The sequence below is a fragment of the Leopardus geoffroyi genome, chromosome E3, assembly GCF_018350155.1.
Source record: "Leopardus geoffroyi isolate Oge1 chromosome E3, O.geoffroyi_Oge1_pat1.0, whole genome shotgun sequence".
In the NCBI taxonomy this organism is placed as follows: Eukaryota; Metazoa; Chordata; class Mammalia; order Carnivora; family Felidae; genus Leopardus; species Leopardus geoffroyi.
The window spans coordinates 10,344,080-10,355,952 of NC_059340.1; the positions used below are offsets into that span (position 1 = coordinate 10,344,080).

Here is an 11,873-nt window from a genome sequence, read left to right on the forward strand (position 1 = left end):
TCCAGAGAAGGAAAGCAAAGTCAGGAGGGAATTTTTTTTTTCCCCAAAATCTCTGCCACCGTGGCGGGCCTCGTGTTGACATTTCCCTCTTCCGTGGGTCATCCGTTGTGTCCCCCCATCCGAGCCGGCCTGAATCTCGTCCTGTGTGCTCCAGCCTGGACACACAGGAAGAGCTTACTGAAGACTTTTGGGAAGAGGGATGGATAAGGGAGGGCGGCAGGGCAGATGAGTCGGCGGGCAGATGGTAAGCGGGGCGAGCAGGTCAGGAGGGGACATGACTCAGGGAGGGCCCTGCTGTTCCTGAGCCCACATACCCTGTGTCTCCCCAGGTGTGTCCCCAGCTGCAGCTGCTAAAGCGGCCAAATATGGTGAGTTTCTCTCCTGCCCTCCCCTCTGCCCAGGTGTCAGGTTGCTTCGCACCCCACTCCACCCCTGTCCCCTGTCCCCACCCCAACTCAGGCCTCAGTCCTGCTCACAATAGCCCTGAAGGCCTGTTCTTGCCCTCAGAACCCAGAGAGGGTGCTCGGCACCCCTTAAATCGTGTGTGGTCCTGACCCCTGTCCACCTGCAGGTGCCACTGGCCTTGGAGGTGTCCTAGGGGCCACCAGGCCATTCCCAGTTGGAGGCAGGGGCCATCCATCTCTCTGTGAAATCCTCAGCTCTGCCCAGGGCCTAGAGGAGGCCTGTCTGGATAGCGGCCGGGGGACCCCTGGAGCCGCATCTCGCACAAAGACACGGGGGGGGGGGGAGAGAGAGGGAGGACAGTCCAGGAAAGGGAACATCCTGGGCAAAGGGGCAGGCCTCAGGGTCAGGGGGTACACTGTGGGGGACAGACACCAGGCTGATGAGCTGGGGCTACGGGGCTAGAGACAAGGTTTGTACAGAAAGCTGCTCAGCCAGTGAGGGGCACACAGGGGGAGGGGGTGGTCCTGGGCAGAGAGGCAGTAGGCCCAGCGGCTGGAGCAGGGCCTGCCCTACACCAACCTCAAACCCCTCCCACAGGAGTTGCGGCAAGACCGGGCTTTGGACTGTCTCCCATTTACCCAGGTACACCCAGCCTCCCTGTCCCCGGGCCCCTTCCTGTCAACTCCCCCACGCCATCTGCTCAGAAGGGCCAGGCCCCGGGGGCAGACCCATGACCTCCATCACATGAAACAGGGCCTCCCCTCAGTCCTCTCCACCTCCCTTGCAAGGGCCAGGGAGCATCAGCTTTTCCAAAGCCCCGTGTCCCAGATGAGGCAAACTGAGGTTCAGACAGTGGGAGGGACTCGCCCAAGGTCACACACCGAGGGAGGCAGAGCCCCGGGCTCCTGACACCCAGGCTCAGAACTTGGCCCTCTCGGGTGGGGCCCACACTGTCCGGAAAGGCTTGGCGGGCTCCCCGGAAGCAGACATACTCACAGCCCCTCTCCCTGCCCCACAGGTGGTGGAGCTGGGGGCCTGGGAATTGGCGGTGAGTCTGCAATAAGGAGGAGCCCCGCTTCAGGCAGGGCCCTAGTTACTTTCATGGAGTCGGGGTACTCCATGCTATGGTGGCCACGGCCTCGGGCTGGCCCTCTGATGCCAAGAAAATTCAGCCCTGGGATGTAAGAATGGGGGCAGTGATCCCATTCCTGGGGCTCCCAGCCTGGCATTTGATGGGACACCAGGAGTGAGATAGAGACCTGGTCAAGACCCCACTCCCACCCCACCCCGTCTCTAGTGTAACTGGAGAGACGGACAAGGTCCCAGAGAAAAGGAAAGGAAGTGTGTAAGGGGAGAAACAAGGTCCGTTCAAGTAGGTGGTCAGGGAGGCCAAAGCCTAGGGCATGTTAGATGGGGCAGTCAGCATGGCCAGGGTCTGACTCAGGGCAGGGGCGCCCTCCTAGCTGCTCAGACCTCCACAGGTGGGATGCCATCCACAAGGAGCATAACTGGACAGCACAGGTCAGGCTGGTGGGACTGAAGGGCAGGCTGGGGGCAGGAAGGCCTTCAGAACCTCCTGAGACAGGGTAGAGGCCTGGTACAACGTAAGGTTCTAGGAGAAGCAGGAAAGCCTGGCCCCCTCCCCAACCCCCAACCTCCCCTCCACAGGCAAACCTCCCAAGCCCTTTGGGGGGGGCCCTGGGAGCCCTAGGATACCAAGGTGAGTAGAGACTCAGCCCCTGGAGACAGGGCAGAGTAGGCAGGGGCAGACAGAGGCAGGGGGCTGGGGTCCATCAGCCTAGGAGAGGGGAGCACATTTGGACTAGACCTAGCAGGGTATGGAGAGGCTGGGGGGAGCTGGACGCCCACCCCCCATCCCTGCGTCTACCTCCGACATGCACACTCAGAGCTAAGAGTGGGCCTGGATCCCCCGGGCTCACCCCAAGCCAGCCCTGGCAGTTTTTCGCTCCCTGCTGCCCACCCCCACCCGGAGGAGCCAAGGAAAAGAGAAGGGATGTGGGGAAGGGAAGAACTCGGAGGAACAGGGAAGGAAAGAGAGAAAGCCGGACAATAGACCCTAGAGTCAGGGAATTTGAGGGGTGGGTGGGGGACCCAAGGTGCCCCTAGCTGGGCAGGATGCACAGAGGCCATCACCCAGCCCAGAGCCACACCCTCGCTCAAAGATGCAGACGTGCCTCTGGGAGTGCGGGGGGCGGTCATGATCAGCACCCCCAAAGGCACCTCCCAGCAGTGCCCAAAGGAGACCCAAAGAAGCCCAGCTCCACTCCCGTGTGTGTTCAGGCTGCACATTCCCCTGCATCCCCACTACACAGAGGAGGCAGCTGAGGCCAGGGCAGGAGGAGGCAGAGGCAAGACCAGCCTGACCCTGTCCAGGGTACCCAGCTCTCCGTCAGGCACTATTTGATGCCTGTGGCCCTGTCACACTGTTTTCTAAGCCCCCGGTGTGAGCTTCAGAGAGAAGCCTGTCCTGGTCCAGCTCGGCTGCCCGCTGCCACCAGGTGGCGGTAGGAGCCACGTCGAGCTCCAGGCCCTACTGGCAGACCGTGGTGCCTCAGTGGCTTAAAACAAGGCTTGCCCATCAGACGGTCCCCTGGAGGGGGCAGGAGTCCTGAGTGTGTGTCCCAGCTCAGCCGCTACGAGCTCTCCCTTTCTCTGAGCCTGTTCATCTGATGCACCCTCACGTTTAGGAGGACCGTCTCCTCCAGACTCTGTCAGCTGTCCCTTCCCCTCCTTTCCCTTATGGGGACTGCTCAGAGCCGCTGGCTAAAGGCTTCTCAAATACAGTAGACTCAGAAGATAGAGACCTGGTCCAGGCCAGGTCCCTTCCCCTCTCTGAGTCTTGATTGCATCACTATCCCTGCTCCCGCCCAGCAGCCCACAAGGAGTTTGTGCAATGTGAAGGCTCAGAGTCTGGCGGGAGGTGGTGGCCAGACTTCTCATGGCTTTGGAGCCTCTGTTCCCCATTTCGGTGATGTGGGTCTAAGAACAGCTCGGAGCTGGTCCGAGTGGGCAGGGGCTTGAGCGGGACCCAGAGGGGGCCGGACGGTCACGCGTGCCTCCTCCCACCCAGGTGGGGCCTGCCTGGGGAAATCCTGTGGCCGGAAGAGAAAGTGAGCTTCCCAGGACCGCTGGACTCGCGACCTCATCAACGTTGGTGCTACTGCTTGGTGGAGAATGTAAACCCCTTGTGATCCCTCCCCCACTCCCCTTCCCCAGTCCCCACCCCGGGAGGGGACAGGCCAGGCTGGGTGGCCTCGGAAATCCGCAAAGCAAGGACACAAGAGTGGTGGCCAGGTGGGCCCCCAGGAAGCCCCTTACTTCAGAGGCCAGGGGCGGGTGGGCTCGGCCCCCTGCCCCCACCCCCTTCCCACCCAGGAGCTCCCCCCTCCATACGCTCTCCATCTCCAGGGGAACTTGGTGCTACACGCTGGTGCTCTCATCTTCCTGGGGGGGGAGGGAGGAGGGAAGGGCAGCCCCTCGGGGACCCCCTCCCCGGGGCTCCTCTGAAGATGGTGCAGACACTTCCTGGGCAGCCCCATCTCCCCCTGCCCACCAGAACCTCTCCCCCCACCTCGGCTGCGGTCCAGTTGGTACCCAAGCACCAAAAGCCTCAAGCTGGATTCGGTCATACCACCTCTTGGCCCCCTCGTCTCCCACCTATTCCCCGTGGCTGGGACCCCTTCGGATGGGAACACCCCGCCCCCGCCCCCCGCCATCGGGAATAGCCCTCTTGCTCTTGTGGAATCCATCCACCCGTCTGTCCATCTGTCCATCCATCCTTGTCCCCAGTTGACCGCCCCGCACCACTAGCTGGCTGGGCGACCCCACCGTCAACCTGGTTAACCTGTCCCGGCGGCCTGTGCCCTGCCTCCACCCCTCCACACCCCACCCCAACCCCCTACGATGGGGCCTGAGCACCCAGGGTGTGAGGAGCTGTGCCAGCTGGGGCAGCAGGAATCTCCTCCCCAACCTGGGTCCCCCCCATGCAGTACTGTAACCCCCAGCCCTCCCTCGAGCCACTGTATTTCAGAGCATTTCCCGCCCCTGCCCCGCCCATCTCTTTGTGTCTCGCTGTGATAGATCAATAAATATTTTATTTTTTGTCCTGGATATTTGGGGACTGTTTTTGATTGTTGATGCTCTCTTGGTTTTATTTGCGTGGTTAATTAAAAAAAAAAAAAAATTTTTTTTTTCCTGATCTGGGGAGCTATATCCCCAGCAGAAAATTCATTTTAATCACTTGGGTATAACTCCGGATGAAACATATCTTTTTTCCTTTAAATAAGAAAAGAGAATTAACTGCTTCAGAAAAGCCTAATAAGTGAAAACCTTTTGAAGGAAACGGTATCATGGCCTCCTCTGTACGGTCTCATCTGCTCCAGGGACAGAAGGAAGTTCTACTCTTCGAAGTGTATTTGGGAGTGCTATTTACCAAAATCACCTGCCCTTGGCTCCTGGCAGATCCATCCTTCTCCAACTTCAATCTGCCTTTTAACAATAAAGCCCCTTTATAGGGGAAGCATGGCCAGCCGGCCCCGCATATGCCCACTCCCGAAGGTCTCCCCTGAGGAGGTGGCTCACCCACCCAGCCACACCTTCCCCAGGCCTCCCCCTTAGGCTCAAGAGCTGGAGCACAGGGCCTAGTGGGTGGCCTCCAGATGCTGAGGGTGCAGCCGAAGGGGTGGAGAAAACAAAAATGACCCTGTGTCCAGACCAAACCCTCGGCCTTGGTGAACAGCCATGCAGACAAGGGAGATACGGCCCCACCCAAGAAAAACCAGAAGCGTTTCCCTCTGAAACATCCCCTCAAAGGAAGAGCCATTCACCCACACGGCCCACGGGAACACGCCCATGTGGAGCCCACAACTCCCCTTTGGAGCATGCCCTGCGTGGCAGATTCCAGAATTTCCTCCCCAAACCACCGATTCCATGTCCCAGGGCCCACGTGGCTTCAGGCCTCCCTCCGTCCGTCCTAGAGCCAACCCCCTGGCCGGTGGGCATACCCCTAGGTCAGAAGGGTGGCGAGGGAGCTGTCTGTTGGGAGTGTGGGTGTCTGTGCGAGCAGTGCCAGGAGGAGGTCGGATGGAAAGAGAAGGCGGTGGGGTGATGCTCTGGGAGGATGTCCCAGAGGACAGAGGAGCGCAAAAAGCAATTCAGCAGGAAGAGCAGGGAGGAGGGTCAGGACAGCTGGAGTGCCTGGAGGGAGCGGGGAGGGGAGGAAAGGGGGGAGGGGTGGGTTCATGGAGACCCACAAGGGGACCGCTGTGACAGTCCGTGAGGGATGACACAGCTCACCCAAGAGTGGCGACAGAGGAGACTCACTCACTCACTCACTCACTCACTCACTTTCTCATTCAACAAAAATATCCCTTGCTGGGGCGCCTGGGTAGCTCAGTTGACTAGCCGTCCCACTGGCCTCAGGTCATGGTCTCGTGATTTGTGGGTTCAAGCCCCATATCAGACTCTGCGCTGGGTGTGGAGCCTGCTTGGGATTTCCCTCCCCCCCCCCCAATAAATAAATAAACAAATAACTTTAAAAAAAAAATCTCAATATCCCTTGCCGGTCCCCTCTCAACTCTCTGGCCTCTGAAAGTCTGCCAGTCCCAGCATTCAGCCCATCAGTCTCCCTGCTTTCGTTTCTCATAGCTGATGGCTTTAAACACCACCCCTGCATTGGCGACTCCCAGAGTGACACCTTCAGCACAGATCTCTCCCCTGGGCTCCGGACTAACACATCCAACTCTTTTTTTTTTTTTTTTTTTTTTAATTTTTTTTTCAACGTTTATTTATTTTTGAGACAGAGAGAGACAGAGCACGAACAGGGGAGGGGCGGAGAGAGAGGGAGACACAGAATCCGAAACAGGCTACAGGCTCTGAGCGGTCAGCACAGAGCCCGACGCGGGGCTTGAACCCACGGGCAGTGAGATCATGACCTGAGCCGAAGTCGGACACCCAACCGACCAAGCCACCCAGGCGCCCCTAACACATCCAACTCTTAACACGTCCACCTGGGAGTCTCATGGACACCCCGCTGGAGCCCAGTCCCCCCACCTTCCAAAGCCTGCCCCCTCCCGCCTTGCCCACCTAGATGGCAGCTCGGGTGGCTCTCTGGTAGTCAGGCCAGCAGCTTCGCAGCCATCTGGGACCCGTCTCTCCTCACGCCCCACAGCAGACTGGCCAGCAAATCCTGCAGCACGACTGCCAGAAGACCCCAGATTCCAGCCACTTCTCACAGCCTCCAGGGGTGGCGTCCTGGTCCCCCAGGAGCTCTTGCCCCAGTTACTGACACAGCTTCCTAACTGAGCTCCCTGACGCCCCCCAGCCTTCTCTCCACGCAGCAGCCAAAACAATCCTTTTAAAACATACGTCCAGCCAAGTCAAGCACCTGCTCAAAATCCTGCCATGGTTCCCGGCTTACTCAGGGCCAAAGCCAGAGACCTTTTGATGGCCGAGGAGTCCCCACAGGAGTGTCCCGGCTGTTCTGACCACGCGCCCTGCTACCTGGCCCTCTGCCAGGCCATGCACTTACCCTGGCTCTCTCTCTCCCTTGTAGGGAGCAGCCCCCCGCCCCCCCCCCCCACCCCACCCCGCAGGCCTCTACATCTGCTGTCTCTCCTGCCCGGAGCATTCTTCCCTCTGCTGTCAACGTGCTTGGCTCCCTCGCCTCCCTCAGTGACTCCAGTGTCACCTTCTCAGAAGGTCCTTCTCAGTCTCCGTTTCTAACATTACAAACGGTACCCTCCTCCCTCACCTGTCCCTGCCTTTTCTCCAGAGCACCCGTCGCCACGTGACAGACCATGTATTACACTTCTTTTGTTCACTACCTGACTCCGCACACCAGCGTGTTAACTCCCTGAGGATGAACACTGGTTTTTCTTTTAACGTTTATTTATTTATGTTTGAGAGACAGAGAAAGCCAGAGCGCGAGCAGAGGAGGGGCAGAGAGAGAGGGAGACACAGAATCCGAAGCAGGCTCCAGGTTCTGAGCCGTCGGCACAGCCCCGGACGCGGGGCTTGAATCCTAGAACTGTGAGATCATGACCTAAGCCGAAGTCGGACGCTCAACAGACCGAGCCACCCAGGCGCCCCTTAAACACTGTTTTCAGAACAAAATACAGGAGCACCTGGGTGACTCCGTCAGTTAAGCGAACGACTCTTGATTTCAGCTCAGGTCATGATCTCATGGTTCATGAGGTCGAGCCCCTGCGTGGGGCTCTGCACTGACACCATGGAGCCTTGCTTGGGATTGTCTCTCCCCCTCTCTCTGTCCCTCCTCTGCTTGCGCTCTTCGTCAAAAAATAAATCCATAAACTTAAAAAAGAACAAAATACATAAACTCCTTGCTTTCATTAGTTATACACCCAGGTAGAGAGATGGCAAGTGAAGGTGTCGGGCTGAGCATAGGCCCAAAGACATCCAGGTCCCAATCCCTGGACCCTTGTGAATATCACCGCCCTCCTCTGCTCAGGCTGCCATGGCCAAGTACTACAGACTAAGTGGCCTAAACAGCAGAAATGTGTTTTCTCACGGTTCTGGAGACCAGAAGTTCAAGATCAAGGTGCCCGCAGGGCTGGCTTCTTCTGAGACCTCTCTCTTTGTTTGTTCTCCTCCCTGTGTCTTCACATGGTGTTCGCTCTGGGCCTATCTGTTCGTGATCGCCTCTTCTCATAAGGACACCAGTCAGATTGGATCAGAGCCCATTCTAATAACCTCATTTCAACCTAATTGCCTCTTGAAAGGCTCTATCTCCAAATGCAGTCACATTCTGAGGTACTGGGGGTAGGACTTCAACGTATGAATTTTGCAGAGATATAATTCAGCCCATGACATTTACCTTATATGCAAAAAGAGTCTTTGCAGATGTGATTCAGTTAAGGGTCATGAAGTGGACAGATAAGCCTGGTTGGCCCTAAATGCCATCACAAGTATCCTACGGGCGCCTGGGTGGCTCAGTCAGTTAAGCATCCGACTTCGGCTCAGGTCATGATCTCACAGTTTGTGGGTTCAAGCCCCAGGTTGGGCTCTGTGCAGACAGCTTGGAGCCTGGAGCCCGCCTCTTTTTTTTTTTTTTTTTTTATGTTTATTTATTTCTGAGACAGAGACAGAGAATGAGTGGGGGAGGGGCAGAGAGAGAGGGAGACACAGAATCCGAAGCAGGCTCCAGGCTCTGAGCTGTCAGCCCAGAGCCCGACGCAGGGCTCGAACTCACAAACCATGAGATCATGAACTGAGCCAAAGTCAGATGCTCAACTGACTGAGCCACCCAGGCGTCCCTGGAGTCCACTTCTGATTCTGTGTCTCCCTCTCTCTCTGCCCCTCCCCTGCTTGCTCTCTGTCTCTCCGTCTCTCAAAAATAAATAAACATTAAAAAAAATTTTTTTAAGTATCCTTATAAGAATTTAGACAAACTGTATGCCAATAAACTGGACAACCCAGAGGAAATATATAAATTCCTAAAAACACACAACAAAGCAAGACTGAATCACGAAAATACATAGAAAATGTGAAAAGACTAATAACAAGCAAGGAGATTGAATCAGTCGTCAAAATTCTCCCAACAAAGAAAAGCCCAAGACCAGATGGCTTCACTGGTCAATTCTACCAAACATTTAAAGAATTAACACCTATCCTCCTGAAACTCTCCCTCCCAAAAAAAAAAAAAAAGCTGAAGAGGAGGGAGCATTTCCAAGTTTATTCTAAGAGGCCAGCATTGCCCTGGCACCAAAACCAGACAAAAACACTACAAGAAGTGGGACGCCTGGGTGGCTCAGTCGGTTAAGCGTCTGACTTCAGCTCAGGTCATGATCTCACGGCTCGTGGGTTCGAGCCCCATGTCGGGCTCTGAGCTAATAGTGCTTCTAAAGCCTACTTGGGATTCTCTCTCTCCTCTCTCTCTCTCTGCACCTCCCTGATTTGTGCTTTCTCTCTCAAAATAAATAAATAAACTTACAAAAAAAAAAAAAAGAAAATGGTTAAAAAACAAGAACACTACAAGAAGAGAAAACAACAGAGAGGGGACATCAGCAAGATGGCAGAATCCACCCGCAGCCCACATCCCCCCCCTGCCAGAAACAAATATTTGGCAGCCATTCATGGGTAAAAATGCCTTTATGGGAGCTTTGGGAGCTAGGTAGGAGGTGACACCTCGTGGAGCCCAAGACCCAGGATGCCCTCTTTTAGAAGGTAGGCCCACAGGGGGGCCTGTGGTTAAGTGTCCGACTTCGGCTCAGGTCATGAGCTCACAGTCTGTGGGTTAGGGCCCCGCATCGGGCTCCGTGCGGACAGCTCGGAGCCTGCAGCCCGCTTCAGATTCTGTGCCTCCCTCTGTCTCTCCCCTCACCTGCTCACGCTCCATCTCTACCTCTCTCTCTCTCTCAAAAATAACATTAAAAAAAATTTTTTTTTTTTTAATTAGAACTACCATAGGATCCAGCATTCCCACCTCTGGATATACATCCAAAAGAACTGAAATCAGGGACTCAGGTATTGCACACCCATGGTCATGGCCGCATTATTCACAACACCCAAGAGGCGGAAGCAACCCCGAAATCCATCAACGGAGGAGGGGATCAAAACATGTGTATATCTATACAACGGAATATTATTCAGTCTGCAACATGGATGAGCCTGGAGAGCATGATGCTACATGAAATAAGCCTGTCACAAGACAAATACTGGATGATTCCACTCACATGAGGTATCTAAAGCGGTCTAATTCCTAGAAACAGAAGGTAGAATGGTGGCCCCCCGGGGACTCGGCGAGAGGGACAGGACCCCGCCCCCACCATGCTGCTGTCTTAACGGTCACAGAGTTTCAGATTTATAAAAGTTTTGGAGATCTGTTTCGCAACAGCTTGACTAACTTAGCACTACTGAAATGCACACTTAAAAATGGTGAGGATGGTAAATTTATATTATGTGGGGGTTCTTGCTGCAATTTAAAACAGAAGAAGCTGGAAGAGGAAGGGAACTGGCTCCCCTCTAGAGCCTCCAGAGGGAGCGCAGCCTTTGCTTTGGGCTCAGTGAAACTGATTTCGGACTCCTGGTCTCCAGCACCGTGAGAACATTAATTTCTGTTGTTTTAAGCCACCGAGTTCGTGGTAATTTGCTACTGGCGGCCCCAGGAAACTGGAAATAAAGGATTAATTCTAATGTCCGGTGAATCCCTGCCATGAGGATTAAAGGCCAGGACAGGGGGGTGCCTGGCTGGTTTAGCACAAAGAGCATGTGACTCTTGATTTCAGGGTTGTGAGTTCGAGCTCCACGTTGGGTGTAGAGGTTAGTAAAAAAAATAATAAACTTTAAAAAATTTTTTCTTAAAACTCTTTTTAGGGGCACCTGGGTGACTCAGTTGGTCGAGCGTCTGACATCGGCTCAGATCATGATCTCACGGTTTGTGAGTTCAGGCCCCGCATCAGGCTCTGTGCTGACAGCTCAGAGCCTGGAGACTGCTTCAGATTCTGTGTCTCCTTCTCTCTCTGTCCGCCCCCGCTTGCCCTCTGTCTCTCTCGCTCTCAAAAATAAACAAACATTTAAAAAAAAATTTTTTTTTTTTTTAATAAAAGCCGAGAGAGAAGATACTGACAAAGAATGTTAGGTTCAGGATGGCTGGGGACACCTGACCTCCAGTCAAAGTCCCCGTGATTTGTAAAGCACATGCTTGGGAAGTTAGGACTGCAGAAGAGGTGCCTGTGGTTAAAAAAAAGTGAGCAAGGGGAGAAGAAATCAAAGCAAAGAAGTAGCCAGGGGCTAAGTCCTGTGAAGGCGGAGGTAAGGGCTTTGGGTTTAAAAGCAATATGTTCGGAGGCTCTGAAGATGAAGGGGTTATTGCACCCAGCTAGACCAGGGGGGAGGGAGCAGTGGTGGAATTCTGGACATATTTTGTGCAGAAAGTCAAGAGCATTTGCTGATGGATCAGGTGCATGGAACAGGAGGACAGAGTGAGAGAAAGCCACCCGCAAGTTTTGGCCTGAACCGCTAGATGATGGCAGTGTCACTTACTGAGATGAGAAACACCCACAGAAAAGCAGATCCAGGCACAAATCAAGAGCTCTGGCCTGGACACATGAAGTGTGAGGTGCCCATTTACCGTCAAAGTGGAGGTGCCACTTTCGGCTGACACTTGGGTCCTTATGTCTCACGGTTGAAAGACAGGACAGGGAGTCACCGAGCCACGTGTCTGGGTGAGGTCACCCAGAGTGGGTGAGAAGGGGACAGACTGTGTCTGACCACAGGGATCCCGTGATGCCAGCTCTTTTTGTCCCCAAGCTAGGACAGTCCAAGCTCTGGCCCCTGCCCTGGGTGACAGTCTTGGGCTCATCCTGTGACAGTGTTTCCATGGAGTCTCTTGTTTGTCATCAGCTTGTGTTCAGCCAGGCACCAATTTAGCAAGTTTGGACAAATCCTAATCATTGCCCTGGAGTAAATATGCCTTTCCCACTGGGCTC

At 55.0% G+C, this 11,873-nt stretch overlaps 1 protein-coding gene and 1 pseudogene across 22 annotated transcripts in view; both read left to right on the plus strand.

The window, feature by feature from the left end:
• The window catches only part of ELN (elastin), a 31,217-nt gene extending 26,681 nt beyond the window's left edge, over window positions 1-4,536 (plus strand). For 19 of the 22 annotated variants that reach the window (XM_045460103.1, XM_045460096.1, XM_045460100.1 and 16 more), the window contains 3 exons: window positions 330-368; window positions 1,003-1,047; window positions 3,497-4,536. In XM_045460103.1, coding sequence (XP_045316059.1) covers window positions 330-368; window positions 1,003-1,047; window positions 3,497-3,540 — 128 coding nt within the window. In that variant the 3' untranslated portion in view covers window positions 3,541-4,536. The remainder of the gene's footprint in view (window positions 1-329; window positions 369-1,002; window positions 1,048-3,496) is intronic. The other 3 variants (XM_045460089.1, XM_045460091.1, XM_045460107.1) reach the window with 2 other exon arrangements.
• Window positions 3,936-4,536, plus strand: LOC123588818 (annotated as a pseudogene).
• Window positions 4,537-11,873: the final 7,337 nt, after the last annotated feature.